The sequence below is a fragment of the Schistocerca gregaria genome, chromosome X (genome assembly GCF_023897955.1).
Source record: "Schistocerca gregaria isolate iqSchGreg1 chromosome X, iqSchGreg1.2, whole genome shotgun sequence".
In the NCBI taxonomy this organism is placed as follows: Eukaryota; Metazoa; Arthropoda; class Insecta; order Orthoptera; family Acrididae; genus Schistocerca; species Schistocerca gregaria.
This window is the reverse complement of record NC_064931.1, coordinates 855,436,322-855,452,704: the sequence shown is the minus strand read 5'-3', so window position 1 is coordinate 855,452,704 and position 16,383 is coordinate 855,436,322. Positions and strand designations below refer to the sequence as shown.

Sequence of the window (16,383 nt, the reverse complement as noted above, 5' to 3'; positions counted from 1 at the left end):
GGAGTAGAAAAAGAAAGAAAACTCATTACATTTTCTTTTGGAGAGTATTACAGTTCCGTATTATACATGTCCATGTTGAGTTTTAACAGTGTAACATAGCACAATGAAACTTGGAACACATATAGAAAGTACTGCTAAAGTATAGCACAGAAGGTAACTGACACTTTTAAGTCAGTAATTACACTGAAGTCTTCGAGATTTATGACGACCACCTGCACATTACATAAGGTGGGACATGGTTCATAATAGTGTATGTGATCATCAATGACAGAATGCACGATTTGCAACATGTTCCCATGCTGGTAAGGAGTTTTCGTGGTAGGGTGTTCCAATCATCCACCAGTGCAGTTGACAACTGCTGAATGCTCATTGCTGCACATGGTCATGCTGCATGGAATTTAAGTCACAGTAACCGTTAGGCTAGTCCATTTGCCAAATATCCTCTCATTCCAAGAGCTGCTCCATCTATGCTGCTTGATGCAGCCATGCATTGTCATCCGATAATGAAAGAAGCACATGAGGAAAGAGTACAGTGTCACAATAACATTGACCAGTGGGTGTAGCATGTTCAAAGATTTGAAGGTCAGAACACACAAGCAACATTACGCCTCTCCATAGCGTAATACTTGGACCACCAAATCAATTGTTTTTGACAATGTTCCTGGGTCCATTACATATCCTCATATGGCGAGTAGTGGGAACACGTGATGCATCCAGGAACATAATCATTTTGATGGCCCACGCATAATGGTGTGGGGAGGCATAATGTTGTGTGGGTGTACTGACCTCCAAATCTTTGAACATGATACAATCATCTGTCAATGCTATTGTGACACTGTATTCCTTCCCCATGTGCATCTTTTCAGGGGACCATCTGGCCCCGATTTCATTTTTATCGATGACAATATGTGACTGCACTGAAATGCACAGGTGCAGGCATCCTCAGAACTAGATATCTGCCACATAGGCTGGGCTGCCCAATTTAAATCCCATTGAGCACATGTGCGATGCGTAGGAGAGATGTACTGCAGAATGTTCACATGCATGAACGATCATGAAGCAGTTGTCAACTGCACCAGAGGAGGAAAGAAATACCCTGCCACAAGAATTCCTTCCTTACCAACCTTGTGGGCTGCACAGGAGCATGTTGTTGAGCATGCATTGCCACCTGTGGTGATCACACACCCTGTTAAGAACCATGTCCCACTTGTTGTGTTGTCCAAGAGATCGTCGTAAAAATCAGGGACAAGTAGTGTAATTATTTTAAGTGTCATTTCTGTTTATCTCTCAGTGCACTTATTTCAGTTACTTTCTGTACTATATTGTTTCAGTTCTTGTATGTATGGTCCAAGTTTCATTGAGCTATAATACCTGGTAGTGACACATCATGCGGAAGTTGCTTTTTTTTCTCAGGTTTTGCACACTAGTGTACTAAGTAGCTACCGTTAGTGCCAACTAAAATGCGTGTTTTTGGGCCGGGTTGATTGAAGGAATATACTTTACTTCAGGATATTCACTTTTAAATTAGAATAAAGTTCATGAACATGACTTAAATTAACTTTTTAGCTCATACTATCCCTGCCTCCTGCTCCTCTTTTGTGCACTCCCCACTTTTATACCTGGTAAAACTCCAGACTGTTCATCACTTTGATAAAAATTTGTAACTAAGTTACTTCAAGTTTTGGCTTTGTTCCTATTTTCAGGCTGGGTCCTTCTAAGAAACACTTTTATTTAAATAAAATACTGTACTTGCTGCACTGACTAATCAGAAATTTGGAATGTATTTCAAATTTCTGAGTAATCAGAAATTTGGAAAGTATTTCAAATTTCTTGCCATGACCAGTAGAGCGAAGTAGGGATACTTTGCTAGTGAAGGTGATTCTTCTTTATAGCTTGATGCACATTGTTCCTTTTGTTATCAACCAGTAAATCCACATTAGCAACTTTTTCTTCAACAGTATTTTCAAATACAATATCGTTTTCTGGCACTTCAATGACTAAACCACTTTTTCTTTTCTTTTTATATTTAGCCCTAATTTGGAAGTTTCACTTTTGCATACCCTTCTGTACAGTTATTGACATTAACAACAACATTGAAAGTATTTTAAAAATTAAAAAAAAAAGGTGTTTACTGATGTTTGAACAAATACAGATTGTGTGAGAATCTCATAAAAAATACCTAAAATATATAATGTAGTGGGGGGAAAACTCACAAAGGAACAAAAGTTCCTCCTTTATTTTATTTCCCCTGTGATAGCCTATACTTTGAGAATTAATTTTGAAAAACAGATTCTTGGTATTGTACCTTTCCAGTTAGGTGATATTTAGTGGATTGCTGAACTACGTTTCTTAATAAATAAAACACAAAAATATAAGAATACCTTTTTTTTTTAATTGCATTGGTGGGCTTATTTGATGACTTTCGGTTAATCTGTTTACAGTCCTTACACTTCAGAGTACATAACCAACAAATTTCACACAGATTGGATGATAAATGAAACAAGTTTTAATTTATTTTCAGAAAACTAGTAAGAGTAATTTTGTGCAATCACAGTGTTAAATATGTAGAAACTTCCAACTCTCAAATGCTATTTAAAATTGGAGATTTCAAAAAATTTGATATGGTGACTTATTTATGTATGGAGAACAAATAAGTCAAGTTTCAATGAAAGGGTAGGTGAGAAAAGCCTTTTTTTTTTTTTGCTGAGCTGACATGGAATAGCCCATACTAAAATATAACATAAACTCAAATATATATTTTTAACTAGTGGTAGAGGCAAAAGTAAAGGTGAACGTTACATTAATCAAAACATAGAACTCAAATAATTTTCAACTACATTAGCATTGCGGCTACATAGTGAAAAAGGCACGTGTCAAACAGGAAAATTCTGAGGATGTGCAGCTCATTTAAAAAGAGTGTCACTAAGAAAGTCAAGTGTGACCACCTATCACTTAGACTACTATTTAATTTTGTGGGATCCTTAGCATGCCCTTATAGATAAATCCCAAAAACATACGCATGTTTTCTCATTCAGTGTAAGAATATTAACAGATAAAAGATTCTGATGAGAATAAAACTAACATGCAATGTTTCACATGGAAAACTGCTCTTAAAATAATGAATCACTTCAGTGAACTACCAAAGAATGTGTGTCTTCCTTTAAAATCTGTATTGTAATGGTTGAAATGTGAAACAGTATGAAAAATAATGAGAGGGCTTGTATTCACAGTCTTTCCAGAATGTCCATTCTAAGACAACTGTTGCTCTCAATTATCTTGCCTGCTCTTCACATGCAGAAGAAAGGAAAAAATGTGTGTGTATGAAATCCTCTATCTAGTCTGAATTTAATGAATATCTGCAGTCATCTTGTACAATTATACTCACACACACATATATGCTTTGGATGAATTTCACAGACAATTATGAAGAACTGGGAAGCTTTCTTACTCATACCTTTCCTACTCCGAATCATTCACAATGCATGCATGTATAAATTGAACATAACCATGTATCTCCATACTTGTGTTGTCACTACCACTACCACAATTTAGAGAAAAAGTGTATATTGCATATATTAATTCACATCTAATAATGAAATAGCTGACTGAAACAACTCACCTATAGCAACATATGGGTCCATTTCTTTCTGATATTCGGGACATTGATAGTTTGAACAACCAACGACCTTGTTCTTGCACTTTGTCCCAAACAAAATGTGCCAATTTATCTCGGTCAGGTACTGTAGGAGGTGTATGGCAATGAGCTACAGCCATTTCGCCCACAGTGCGAATGCGTGTGACAGCCGATACACGCACAGTAAAGTTTGTATTTGGGGGAACATTGTTATCAAAACGAGTAGTAAACACTTTCCCATCAACAGTACGAACACGCCGTTTCCAATCAAGTGTTTCAATAACACCATTTTCATTCTTAAACATTGCTGTGCCTTCAATGGAAACCTAAAGAACAAAAATGTCATTGTCACATATCATGAAACAGATTAATATGTCGATCCCCCAAATCACAATCAACATCTTCACAGCTACAATCAACAACAAAGATCTCTCCACAGGAGTTAAATAGTTTAAGGATAAACATAAGGTCATAATCACACTCCATTTTTTTCTCAATAGTTTGCTTCTTTTGAAAACCACATGCTTACTAATACTGTGACAGCTCAATCCATTAATACTACCTTCAATGGCAGCACTTGTTGCTCAACATGGCACATCCAGTGTGTGTAATTTCCATTTCATGTTAAATGCTGTAAAAAAATGATAGTTTGTGAGTAGTTATAATTGGAACAAAGAACAAACCTTCTGAAGCCCATCTACGCAAATATTTGTATACCACCTGCCATCTCAACACAGTGCTACCTCAACAGAAAGTTAACAAGATTTCTGGCATTACCATCTAACTATACATTTTATTCACATGTAAAGTCTGCCTCCATAGCAGAGTGATCAGCTCAGTTGACTGCCATGCGGAGGCCCCACAGTCTGTTCCTGGTACTGCTAGGAATATTTACTTGGTGGGAGGGCTGAAGCAAAGTGCACTCAGCCTCATGAGGTCAACTGAGGAGCTACTGGACCCAGTAGTAGTGGCTCCAGGTGCTGAAAACTGACAGTGGCCAGGTGAGTTGTGTGCTGACCCCACACCACTCCATAATGCGTCCAATGATGCCACTGGCAGAGGATGTCATGATGCTCAGTAAGTACTGATGGGCCTACCAGGGCCTGTGGATGGAGTTACTACTCACATGTATGAGATCTCAATAAATATGAATTAGTATATACACTAAATCCAAAGCATATTCATTGTAAAAAATAGAATTCATTCCAATAAAGCCTAATGCCTTGTTCACTTTGAGTACTTTTACCTGTTTTTTAATACTGGGTGTGCTTATTTCCTTGCCAACCATTAATGACTGTGTGTGGCAGTTAAGCACTAGTACACTAGATAGAATGCATTTTTAAATGCAGAATTTAATATTTCAACTTTCTGCCTATTTTCTTTAGTTTTAACAGCACACTGGTCTACTAGAGACTATAAGGAATGTTTCAATCAAATGATTGATGTAAGGTATGAGCACAGCTTCCTACAATTTTCTGATAAATCTTTTGTCAGAATCTGACTGGGACATTGTTGCAGGCTTCATGCATAGATCACCTTCTGGACATGCAAGTTTCCAGCAAGTTTTCTGTATTTAAACTAACTACCCAATGTAGGAAGAGAGTAACAATTTCTGTTTTTGTAACGCAATATTCTTAAAATGGAACCATTAAACGAAGTTGACCCCTATGCAATCTTTTATTACCTTCCTGGTATGTATGTATTTAAAGCAAAATTTTTACTGTGTTTGGACTTTAATGACACATCTTCAAATGTTTACCATGTAACCTGTTATGTACACTTTAGTGACTATCTTTTCTCTACAACACAAACACTCTCCTTGCTTTCTTGATGAACTTCTTGCCTTTACTGACTGTTGTCTGTAATAGCAACATGGTTGATTGCTTATCCTCATCTCTATGATAACTCTCAGAAATTTTGGGTCTATTTGTAGCCAACAGGTCCAAAATCTCTCTTGCATGTGTGTTGGACTAGTTGGTCAAAACAGTTTGATGATAACATTTTTAGTATTACTTCACCAAACTATGTTTGCATCAATAGTACATGTGCAGTTTTCCCTAGTCGGTACTAGGTAAACTAAAGTCACCTCCTACTAAAGTTGTATGCAAATAAGAAAGTGGATCATGGGGCAGTACACATGGTAAGCTGCAGTGTATCACGTGATGCTCCAGCTAACAGCATGCTTTTAACATGTCTGTAGTATGCATATACAATTTTCAGCATTGATTTTCATGTTAGTTAACGTATGCTGAAGGTGTTTAGCCACTGTAGGGTTCACTATGGATGGCATAAAGCAAGCACCATAGGTATTACTTTAAGAAGAGATGGTGATAGTTTCCCAAGTGTGTAAATGTTTGCAATGAGAATCAGAAGTAGAAATTTTGGTCCAGTGTGACACTTACCCCACATTGCCTGTTACCAAAGTTAGCAATGGATGAAGGGGGTAGCTTGGGACCGACAGAGAGAGAGAGAGAGAGAGAGAGAGAGAGAGAGAGAGAGAGAGAGAGAGAGAGAGAGAGAGTGCACATTGGTGACAACACAAAGTGTTCTCCATCTCTCTCCATACAGAACTCATCATGGAGCCACCATCTTAGCTGCACACCACTACGCCACCATAAGATCAGGATATTTCTATGCTGCTGAATAGGGTGTACCTCTAAAAGTATGTCAATATGACAACCAGTGGAAACATCCACTTATTAATTTAACTCTGTCACCACCGGTAACTATGCTGCAATAAAATTTGCAGCTGTACTAATTTTGGACCTTTTTAGATTTAATGCTTCTGCTGCCTGTTGCTATGACCTTCAATTTTCTCGGAGGTGTAATCTATCTTTTTGATACATTTTACATGTCATTGAAACTTTACCTACTGTCTAACTTTTATTTCAACATAAGCTCAGATCCTCTGATTATTATGTGAGGCTGATTGCTTTTTTGGAAAGGCACGAGTTCTGGAAATCTGTGGCAAATTCTTTGGCAGTTAAAAACTGCTATTTCAATATTCTCATTTGACATATTTTTATCCAATCAGTTCCATAACCAGTGTCTCCTTCACCAGATTTTTGATACAGGTTTTGGAGTTTTGCCTAACCAAAGACACATGTGAACTATCCAGAGCAATTCTATTAGTATCAGTTCTTCATTGCACGCAAAGAATCAGCAGTCAAGCTCAATGTAGAACTAATGAGGCCTCCAGTTTAGACCTTCCACTCAGTGAGAGGTTAGGCAACAGTCAACCCTCCGAATATTGCTGTAAACTGACAGTTCATGTCAAACTTAATTAGTGAGGCTTGTCGTCTTCACCATTTCCATCAGTCTCAGGAAAGAACTAAGAATTGTCCAAGGTCTCAAGATTTCAGTCATTGCTGATAGAATGAATGACAATTTGCAGCTTACTGCAAACAATACTTTTGATTGCTCCCAGAGGTGCTTCCTCTGCCATTTGCAATATTCCTTCCAACCTACACATCATGTGCACATTAACTTTTTGAACCTCCTACAACTCTTTTGCCAAGTATAATCACACAACTTATGTTAAAGTTACACACATCCAGCAATCCCCTTCCCCTAGCTCTCCATGTCTGCCCAGACCTTGAAGAAGAGGCGGCTGCTACTGGAGCAGAACAGACAATCCCTGCTGGGTCTGTCTTAATTTCAGTGGGAGGCAATACCTCAAACCTACTCACTTATTTGGTATAAGTATTCAGTTAGCCTTAAGTCACATGTTACTGTCTTGTGTTATTTGCAACATTGCCCAAAGAACTCTCTGGAGCTGAGCATGAAGCCAGAAATTAATACACTACTGGCCATTAAAATTGCTACACCAAGAAGAAATGCAGATGATAAACAGGTATTCATTGGACAAATATATTATACTATAACTGACATGTGATTACATTTTCACGCAGTTTGGGTGCATAGATCCTGAGAAATCAGTACTGAGAACAATCATTTCTGGCCGTAATAACGGCTTTGATACGCCTGGGCATTCAGTCAAACAGAGCTTGGATGGTGTGTACAGGTACAGCTGCCCATGAAGCTTCAACACGATACCACAATTCATCAAGAGTATTGGCGTACTGTGACAAGCCAGTTGCTCGGCCTCCATTGACCAGACGTTTTCAGTTGGTGAGAGATCTGGAGAATGTGCTGGCCAGGGCAGCAGTCGAACATTTTCTGTATCCACAAAGGCCCGTACAGGACCTGCAACATGCAGTCGTGCATTATCCTGCTGATATGTAGGGTTTTGCAGGGATCGAATGAAGGGTAGAACCACATGTCGTAGCACATCTAAAATGTAACGCCCACTGCTCAAAGTATCGTCAATGCGAACAAGAGGTGACCGGGACGTGTAACCAATGGCACCCCATACCATCACACCAGGTGATACGCCAGTGTGGCGATTGCGAAAACATGCTTCCAATGTGCGTTCACCACGATGTTGCCAAGCATGGATGCGATCATCATGATGCTGTAAACAGAACCTGGATTCGTCCCAAAAAATGACGTTTTGCCATTCGTGCACCCATGCTCGTCGATGAGTACACCATCGCAGGCGCTCCTGTCTGTGATGCAGCGTCAAGCGTAACCGCAGCCATGGTCTCTGAGCTGGTAGTCCATGCTGCTGCAAACATCGTCAAACTGCTCGTGCAGATGGTTGTTGTCTTGCCAATGTCACCATCTGTTGACTCAGGGATCGAGACATGGCTACACGATCCATTACAGCCATGCGGATAAGATGCCTGTCATCTTGATTGCTAGTGATACGAGGCCATTGGGATCCAGCACGGCGTTCCGTATTACCCTCCTGGACCCACCGATTCCATATTCTGCTAACAGTCATTGGATCTCGACCAATGCGAGCAGCAATGTCACGATACGATAAACCGCAATCATGATAGGCTACAATCCGACCTTTATCAAAGTCGGAAACATGATGGTACATTTTTCTCCTCCTTACACGAGGCATCACAACGTTTCACCAGGCAACGCCGGTCAACTGCTGTTTGTGTATGAGAAATCGGTTGGAAACTTTCCTCATGTCAGCACATTGTAGGTGTCGCCACCAGCGCCAAACTTGTGTGAATGCTCTGAGAAGCTAATCATTTGCATATCACAGCATCTTCTTCCTGTCGGTTAAATTTCGCGTCTGTAGCATGTCATCTTCGTAGTGTAGCAATTTTAATGACCAGTGGTGTATCATTATGTACAACCAAAATGATTGTGCTGTTTAATTCAACACAGAAACATGCAATCATATAAAGAATATGTAATGCATAAATTAAGCACTGAGGCTCTCCGACTGCCGGTAATTAGTGCCTTCTGCTTGAGAGCTTATGAACAGTGACCATCACAAAAACTCTGGAGCTCCATGTGCCACTGATGTACATGGTGGGCGTCAAATACGATACTGTGTAACATCCAACCATTGTGCTGCTGACAAAGAGATTAAAAAACAGTGGGATAGAGAGATTAGTGCCTAACATAACAGCTCTGATAACCTTACTGCATATGGGACTTTGAAGTTGATGGATTATGTCTGCATCCATTCTCACAATAGTGTATCAAACAGAAATAATGTTTAATCAGCTCAACAGAACTGAAGCTGGATTACTGCTCACTGGTGACAGGAACTTTTCTATGATGAGACATTTTCTGCCTCGTAGAACGAACTGTTGTAGCACCACTGCTGGAAAAACAAGAGGGTATATGCAGCATTTTGTTGGGGGAATCTTTTCATGACATTCTCTAGGAACATTAATACCCGTGGAAAACATTCTGTAATAATTTGGTTATTAATCTAGCTTCAGAGTGCTGTCGGGACAATAAAATATCTTATCACATGGCTAGCAGTGACTTCAAAAAGATTTTCCTGGACCCAAATTCCTTGCATCTTAATGCGAAGCTCACTTTAGATGTGAGAAGGCAGTAATTTTTTAAATCATCATCATACTTAAGTGGAAAATATATCGCTTAATATGTAATACATGGAGAAGACATGTGTTACATCTTTCTGTTTCTTGTTGGTATTTACACCAAGATATCGACACATTTCTTCTCTCTTCACTAGCTGGTCATTTATTCTGATTGTGGGGTTCTTTGCTCTCGAAATGTTCCATTTCACAAACTATAAACTGTTCTGTGTACTACTATCAGTAATTTCCTTTGTGCATCAATCATTTAGTGTTTTTCTGAACTTGTCTTCTGTTCTAATTTTGCCCCAGTGTTGGCAACATCTATTATTACCAGATCAAAAGCATAGGCAATCTATCCTCTAGTGCTTCTTCTATTTTGAGTCTCTTTTAGCTGTGACTATGACATGATACCAAAGCTCTCAACTACATGTAAGGACCTGTACAGAGCCCCTGATGCCTCTTAGGAGAACATGTGTTGCTTCTCTGAGTGCCTCTGCTCATTCCCTGGTGAGGGCAGTAGCCTCAATGATGTGACCAAGCAGTTCATCTCACATATTCACATATTTTTATATCTCAGACTTCAACCCCATATACAAAAATCTAATGGTGCAGGGGTTGTCAATCATGGTGGGGAGTTAATTGTGTTACAAGTACCAATCCAGCGATTACGGTAAGTGTGGTTGAGACGTTCCCTCATATGTCTGGTAAAACGTGGATGGGTTTCATCATGCTGGCAGTACACTACAGTTCACATGGCCAAAGAAACGTTTTCAAAGTGTTGAACAAACAAACTTTTCAAATAATGCAAGTTTTTCTGTCCCATCATACGCGCTTCTAAAATGACTGGATCTATCAACACGAAACATGTTCTTTCTCGGAAACGATTTGGAGTAGGACATATGTCCATATGAGGTGTTTTTGCTTCAAAGTATCATTCCTATCATATCCTTGAATACTGACCACTCCTCCTGGGACACCCTGTATCTATGACCTATTTGTCATCTGAGGTTTTGGCAATATGTGGTGCATGATTCAAAACATATTAAGTTGATATCCTTGTTCTGAAACTGGACTGCATGGGGCTCATGGCAACCACGTTTGTGTCCTGAGGTCGCTGCATATGAGCTTTTCACATGTTTTGGCTTGACAATTTAAAATAAATAATCTAGTGTCTTTGCCCCTCCCCCCCCTTTTTCAGTATAAAGTTACAAACTGATCTTTAATGTATGACTTGACTCCCGTTTTTCAACTCTTATTTTCTGTCATAGTTCTTTATATTGTTCTTTGACTGGACAGAACAGATTAAACTTTCTTCCTTGTTTTGTTTCTCCCTTCAATCTCTGGTGGTAGCATCTGATCATAAATGGACTTTTAACTCATTCCGAATCTTACAGTACATCGCACTTTGGGGCTTCCTTCTCTAAAAATTGGCGTGCTTTCTGGTGTGGCTGTAACTCTTTTTGTTTCATGTTTCGCACTGGACCAATATCTTTTTTAATTTCTGCATACTGTTTACTTTCCAACAAAGGCTTTTGTTTCTTACAAAGGTAACAAGTAATTTTTTAGCTTGCTGAATTAAGCTGTTTTCTGTATTTCTTCTTGGACAGTATGCCATGTGTCATTATTCTTCAGTTTTTCTGTGTTGTAAATTAGGAGATTACTTACAGGTTTAGAATCCATATTCTGTTCCTCTCATTGACCCCTTCGAAAAACACCTGGTCTTTGTATCGCTAGCTGCATTATTTGTTCCTTTTCGCACATTGCTTACTGTTTTTGCAATCCTCCTCTAGATTGCCTGATTCTCCAGAAGCTATGAAACTGGTCCGCATTCCTTACAAAACCTTTCAAAATGACTGTATTCCTGGCAGTTGTGCTATTTGGTGACTGCAAGACAATCCATTATAGTGATTGACTGAAACTGAATGTACATTCTTTTTCGTATAACTATCTATGGTCTGACTTTTTCATTTACTTCCAGCACAATCTACCATCAGTCTTTCTCTCTGAACAGTTTTAAATGTGGCTTTTGTTTCTTCTAAGAATTGATTCTTATCTGTAGTTCCCTTAAAGTTCTGTTTGTATATTGGCTACACGAGTTCACTTTCTGGCATAGTTACTGGAATATCATTTACACTAACTGATTGAAAGTATATGAACACCGTATGTAATGCAGAATTGACCACTATAGTCTGTCCAAAATTACTTTAGGATTGACACTTCAGGAGGAGCAAGTGGAGGTATGGAACACACTGTAATCTTACATTTCATTCAACTGGCTCAAACAGGCAAACTATTCACTTTATAAATATGGAACTTTCATCAATGTGTTCTGAAAGAGTTACACTATGTTTTGATTTTAGTTTTATCTGTGGCAACAATTGATTAAGATGATACCAGGACAGTTTACGAAAGTACGTTCTCTCATGATGTTTCTGAATTTTCAAAATGCGGGGATTTTTTGTTGTTGTTGAAGTTAGATGAATACATTAAGTGAATGAAATCTTAAGAATGCATCAGACTTTCGTATGTTCAAAACAAGAACACTGTCAGAGATTTCTAATGCAAAATAATTGGAGTTAAATATGACACACAATGGTCCACTCACACATCAACTACTAATCAGGCGCCCATACAGTTTTGACACGGGAAACAGATCGCTATAGGTTTGCAATGAAACTGTTATTAATTTTTGGGATCCACCTACTTAATTCTAATGCAACCAAAAATAAGATTAAATGTGTTTATCACGGTGGGAAAATGTATCTTAAATAGGCCAAAGAACAAAAACAATACAAATAACAGGGCCCCTGTATTTCAGCAGTTATATTGTAAACAGTAATATTTATTTTGTGTGATGTGTACTGAATGCCTGAGATGAACTTCCTCTAAAATTAGTTGCTATTAAGGCCTTATTATTAAAATTTCAGATGATATAATTTTGTTATGTAGGCACTTACAGATGTAAGCTGCGCACACCAAACAGGTAGCTGTGTCCACCTGTGCTCCATTCTTATGAGGATAATGGAGAAACTCCACCCATGTCACTTTCATCTCTATGACATACTCTTGAAGTGTCACTGTCACTGTCTCACTGTCACTGTCTCACTGTCAGTGTCAGTGTCGAATTTTCCAAAAAGAGCTTCATTTTGCCATGCCCTTTCCATGATGTTCTGTGTATGATTGATGGCTCTCTTCCAGTCTTCAGCTTCTCTTGTGAGTGCTTCAACTGCAGCAAGGGTAAATTTATTATTCTTCCTGGCAATGTATCCTTTAATCTGGGTCCATGTTAACTCTATTGGGTTGTAACGGCAGTGGTATGGTGATAGCCTAACAACTGTATGCCAATGTTTTTTTGCCAGTTCATCAATTTCTTATAAAGGGAATTGTGTCTCATGAAGAGGTATTTGTTCCATAATCTCCACCTTTTTGAGGTCATCACTTACATCAATGTTATGATGCTGAAGCCAATCAATCATTTTCTCCTTTCAGTTTGCCATGGTAGGTGCCTTTTCAACAACAACTGAATGGTAAGGAGCAATATCTAGTACAATTGCTGACTGTTTTTCAAGATTTGGTGCTAGCAAATCTTCAGACCACTTTGTAAATGTAACATGGTTCATTTCTTCGTGATAATCTCCTGCTTTCTTTGATTTAGAAAGCATGAGACTGATTGTGAGAAAACCATGCAAGGTGCCTGCATTAAGTAGTAGTCTGCCACCCTTGCTAAAAAGCATTACTATTGTTCATTCTGCTGTGTCATCTGTGCAGCCCTGCTTGACAATGTGACTACAATTGACACGTTTTGTCAAGCCACACCACTTCATCGATATTTATACTATGGATGTCCCTTAAAAATCAGCATCCCCATGCAGCTATATCCTCCCTCTCCATCATCAGTTTACGGCCATAATGAAATCCAAGGTTGCGTAAAACTTTGGACAAGGATGTACGACTGCTCTGAGAAAGTCCTGATTCTTCAAGTGTGATTAGTAACTTCCTGGACATACGATGTTCCTTCCTGTGATAGTTATCATGAACATGGCAATGAATCACATCCTCTGCAAATGAATCGACAGTGGTAATCCGCTGATCCATATGACATTTTTTCCAAGGGGTTATAAGTTTTGATGGTTCTTCAGTTTCCTTTTCTTTGTCGAACATTTCCTTCCCAATCTTCACAACAGTGTTTTTGTTCATATTCAAAGCTGCAGCAGTTCTGCCGATCACTTTGGTAATGGAGAGCAAAGAGCCACTATTAAGGTTTTAATTCTCAAAGTAGGCACGTATCGTGCAAATCATTTCTATTGATTGCCCTCGTATGGCAATTCCCTAGTCAAGAGAATGACAACGAACTTTCCCACTTACAACTTTCAACGAAATTCCCGCTGACATCACTGAGTACCAAACAACAAATAACGGTAACAATGAACAATGATAACAACAAATAACAGTGAAGAATCCTACAACCGTAAAAATGAACACACAAAAAGTCACAGGGCACAACAATCACCCAGGACAGTAAGTTGGCTGCAACTGAAGCCCACTGCAGGCAGGAAGTGTTGTGTGGGGCAAAGGTTTGTCAACTTCAGGGATTTGCTGTAGCTGAAGGTAGTGTGGTATTGGTGGAAAATGGGCTGGTCCTGCCACACGGGTTTCCCCCGTACCGCTTATGGCATTGCTGTCAATGCTACAGTAATTTTGGACAGATTATAGATGTGATAAGAGATGGACCTGATAATGTAAAATGAGGTGGGGAATATTGTGTTGTCATTAGAGAAGCAGTAATAGAAGAGTGGGTCAGTCAGGAGAGCTTAGTGACACTGAACATGAACTTGTCATTGGATATCACCTGAATAGCAAAACCGCCATTGATGTTTCAGCCTTCCTAAGGCCGTCCAAGTCAACTGTTGGTGATACGATTCTGATGTGGAAACATGCTAGAATATTCACAGCTAATCCAAGGCCAGGCAGACATCACATGCTGATTGACAGGGACTGTCCAGCAATGCGCAGGGTTGTTGCAAAAGAATCACATGAAATCAGCAGAAGAAATCACTCTAGTTCCGAAGTGCCACTAGTCGTTCAGCTAGCACAATGGCTGTGTGTACAGAGTTAGAAAGAATAAAGTACAAAGGTCGAGCAGCTCCTCATAAGCCACACACTTCTGTAGTCAGTGCTAAGTGATGACTGTGGCGGTCTAAAGAGCAACAGCACTGGGCAGTGGACGACTGGAAACGTGTGACGAATCACTCTGTTCCCTGTAGCAATCTGCTGGAAAGGTGTGGGTTTGGGATTTGGATTTGGGTTTGGTGAATGCCTGGAGAATGCTACCTGCCATCATTTGTAGTGCCAACAGAGAAGTAAAGAGGAGATGTTACAGTGTAGGGGTGTTTTGCATGATTAGGGTGTGGTTCTCTTGTTGCATTTAACAAAACACTAAAAGTAGAAGGATATGAACACATTTCATGGCATTGTGTCCTGCATATACACTGAAGCGCCAAAGAAACTGGTATAGGCATGTGTATTCAAATACAGAAATATGCAAACAGGCAAAATACAGTGCTATGGTTGGCAATGCCTATACAAGATAAGTGTCTGGTGCAGTTGTTAAATCAGTTACTGCTGCTACATTGGAAGGTTATCAAGATATAAGTGAGTTTGAAAGTTGTGTTATATTTGACGCACAAGCAATGGGACACATCTCCGAGGTAGCGATGAAGTGGAGATATTCCTATGCAACCATTTCATGATTGTACTGTGAATATCAGGAAACTGGTAAAACATCAAGTCTCTGACATCGCTGCAGCCAGATAAAGATCCTGCAAGGATGGGACCAACGATAACCAAAGAGAATTGTTCAGTGTGACAGAAGTGCAACCCTTCCACAAATTGCTGCAGATGTCAATACTGGGTCACAACAAATGTCAGAGTGCGAACCATTCAACGAAACCTCATCAATATGGGCTGTCGTATCTGGGCATGACACGAAGCTTTATGCCTCGCTTGGGCCCATCAACACTGACCTTGGACTGTTGATGACTGAAAACATGTTGCCTGGTCAGACGAATCTTGTTTTAAATTGTATCTAGCAGATGGACGTGTATGGATGTTAAGACAATCTCGTGAATCCATGGACCTTGCATGTCAGCAGGGGACTGTTCAAGCTGCTAGAGGCTCTGCAATGTTGTGGGGCATGTGCAGTTGGAGTGATATGGGACCCGGGATACGTCTAGGTACAATTCTGACAGAAGACACGTACGTAAGCATTCTCTCTGATCACCTGCATCCATTCATGTCCATTGTGCATTCCTACGGACTTGAGCAATTCCACAAAGACAATGCGACACCCCACACATCCAGAATTGCTACAGAGTGGCTCCAGAAGCACTCTTCTGAGTTTAAAAACTTTCACTGGCCACCAAACTCCCCAGACATGAACATTATTGAGCGTATCTGGGATGCCATGCAACATGCTGTTCTGAAGAGATCTCCACCCCCTTTGTACTCTTACGGATTTATGGACAGCATTGCAGGCTTCGTGGTGTCATTTCCCTCCAGCACTACTTCAGATGTTAGTGGAGTCCATGCCATGGCATGTTGTGGCACTTCTGCGTGCTAATTGGGGCCCTACACAATATTAGGTAGAAGTACCAGTTTCTTTGGCTCTTCAGTGTAGTAGGGCAACAGTTTGGGGACAATGACTGATTTTATGAGCATGACAACGCAACCTGCCATAAAGCAGCATCTGTGAGGCAACGGTTTGTGGATCAATATTATTATCTTATCTGGTTCAAAAATGGCTTTGAGCACTATGGGACTTAACTTCTGAGG

The 16,383-nt window shown here is 39.6% G+C and overlaps 1 protein-coding gene across 1 annotated transcript in view; it reads right to left on the bottom strand.

Moving 5' to 3' along the window:
• LOC126299594 (tyrosine-protein phosphatase 69D) overlaps positions 1-16,383 on the bottom strand; it is a 365,347-nt gene that overhangs the window by 176,496 nt on the left and 172,468 nt on the right. Inside the window, exon 11 of the mRNA XM_049991615.1 lies at positions 3,620-3,960. Coding sequence (XP_049847572.1) covers positions 3,620-3,960 — 341 coding nt within the window. The remainder of the gene's footprint in view (positions 1-3,619; positions 3,961-16,383) is intronic.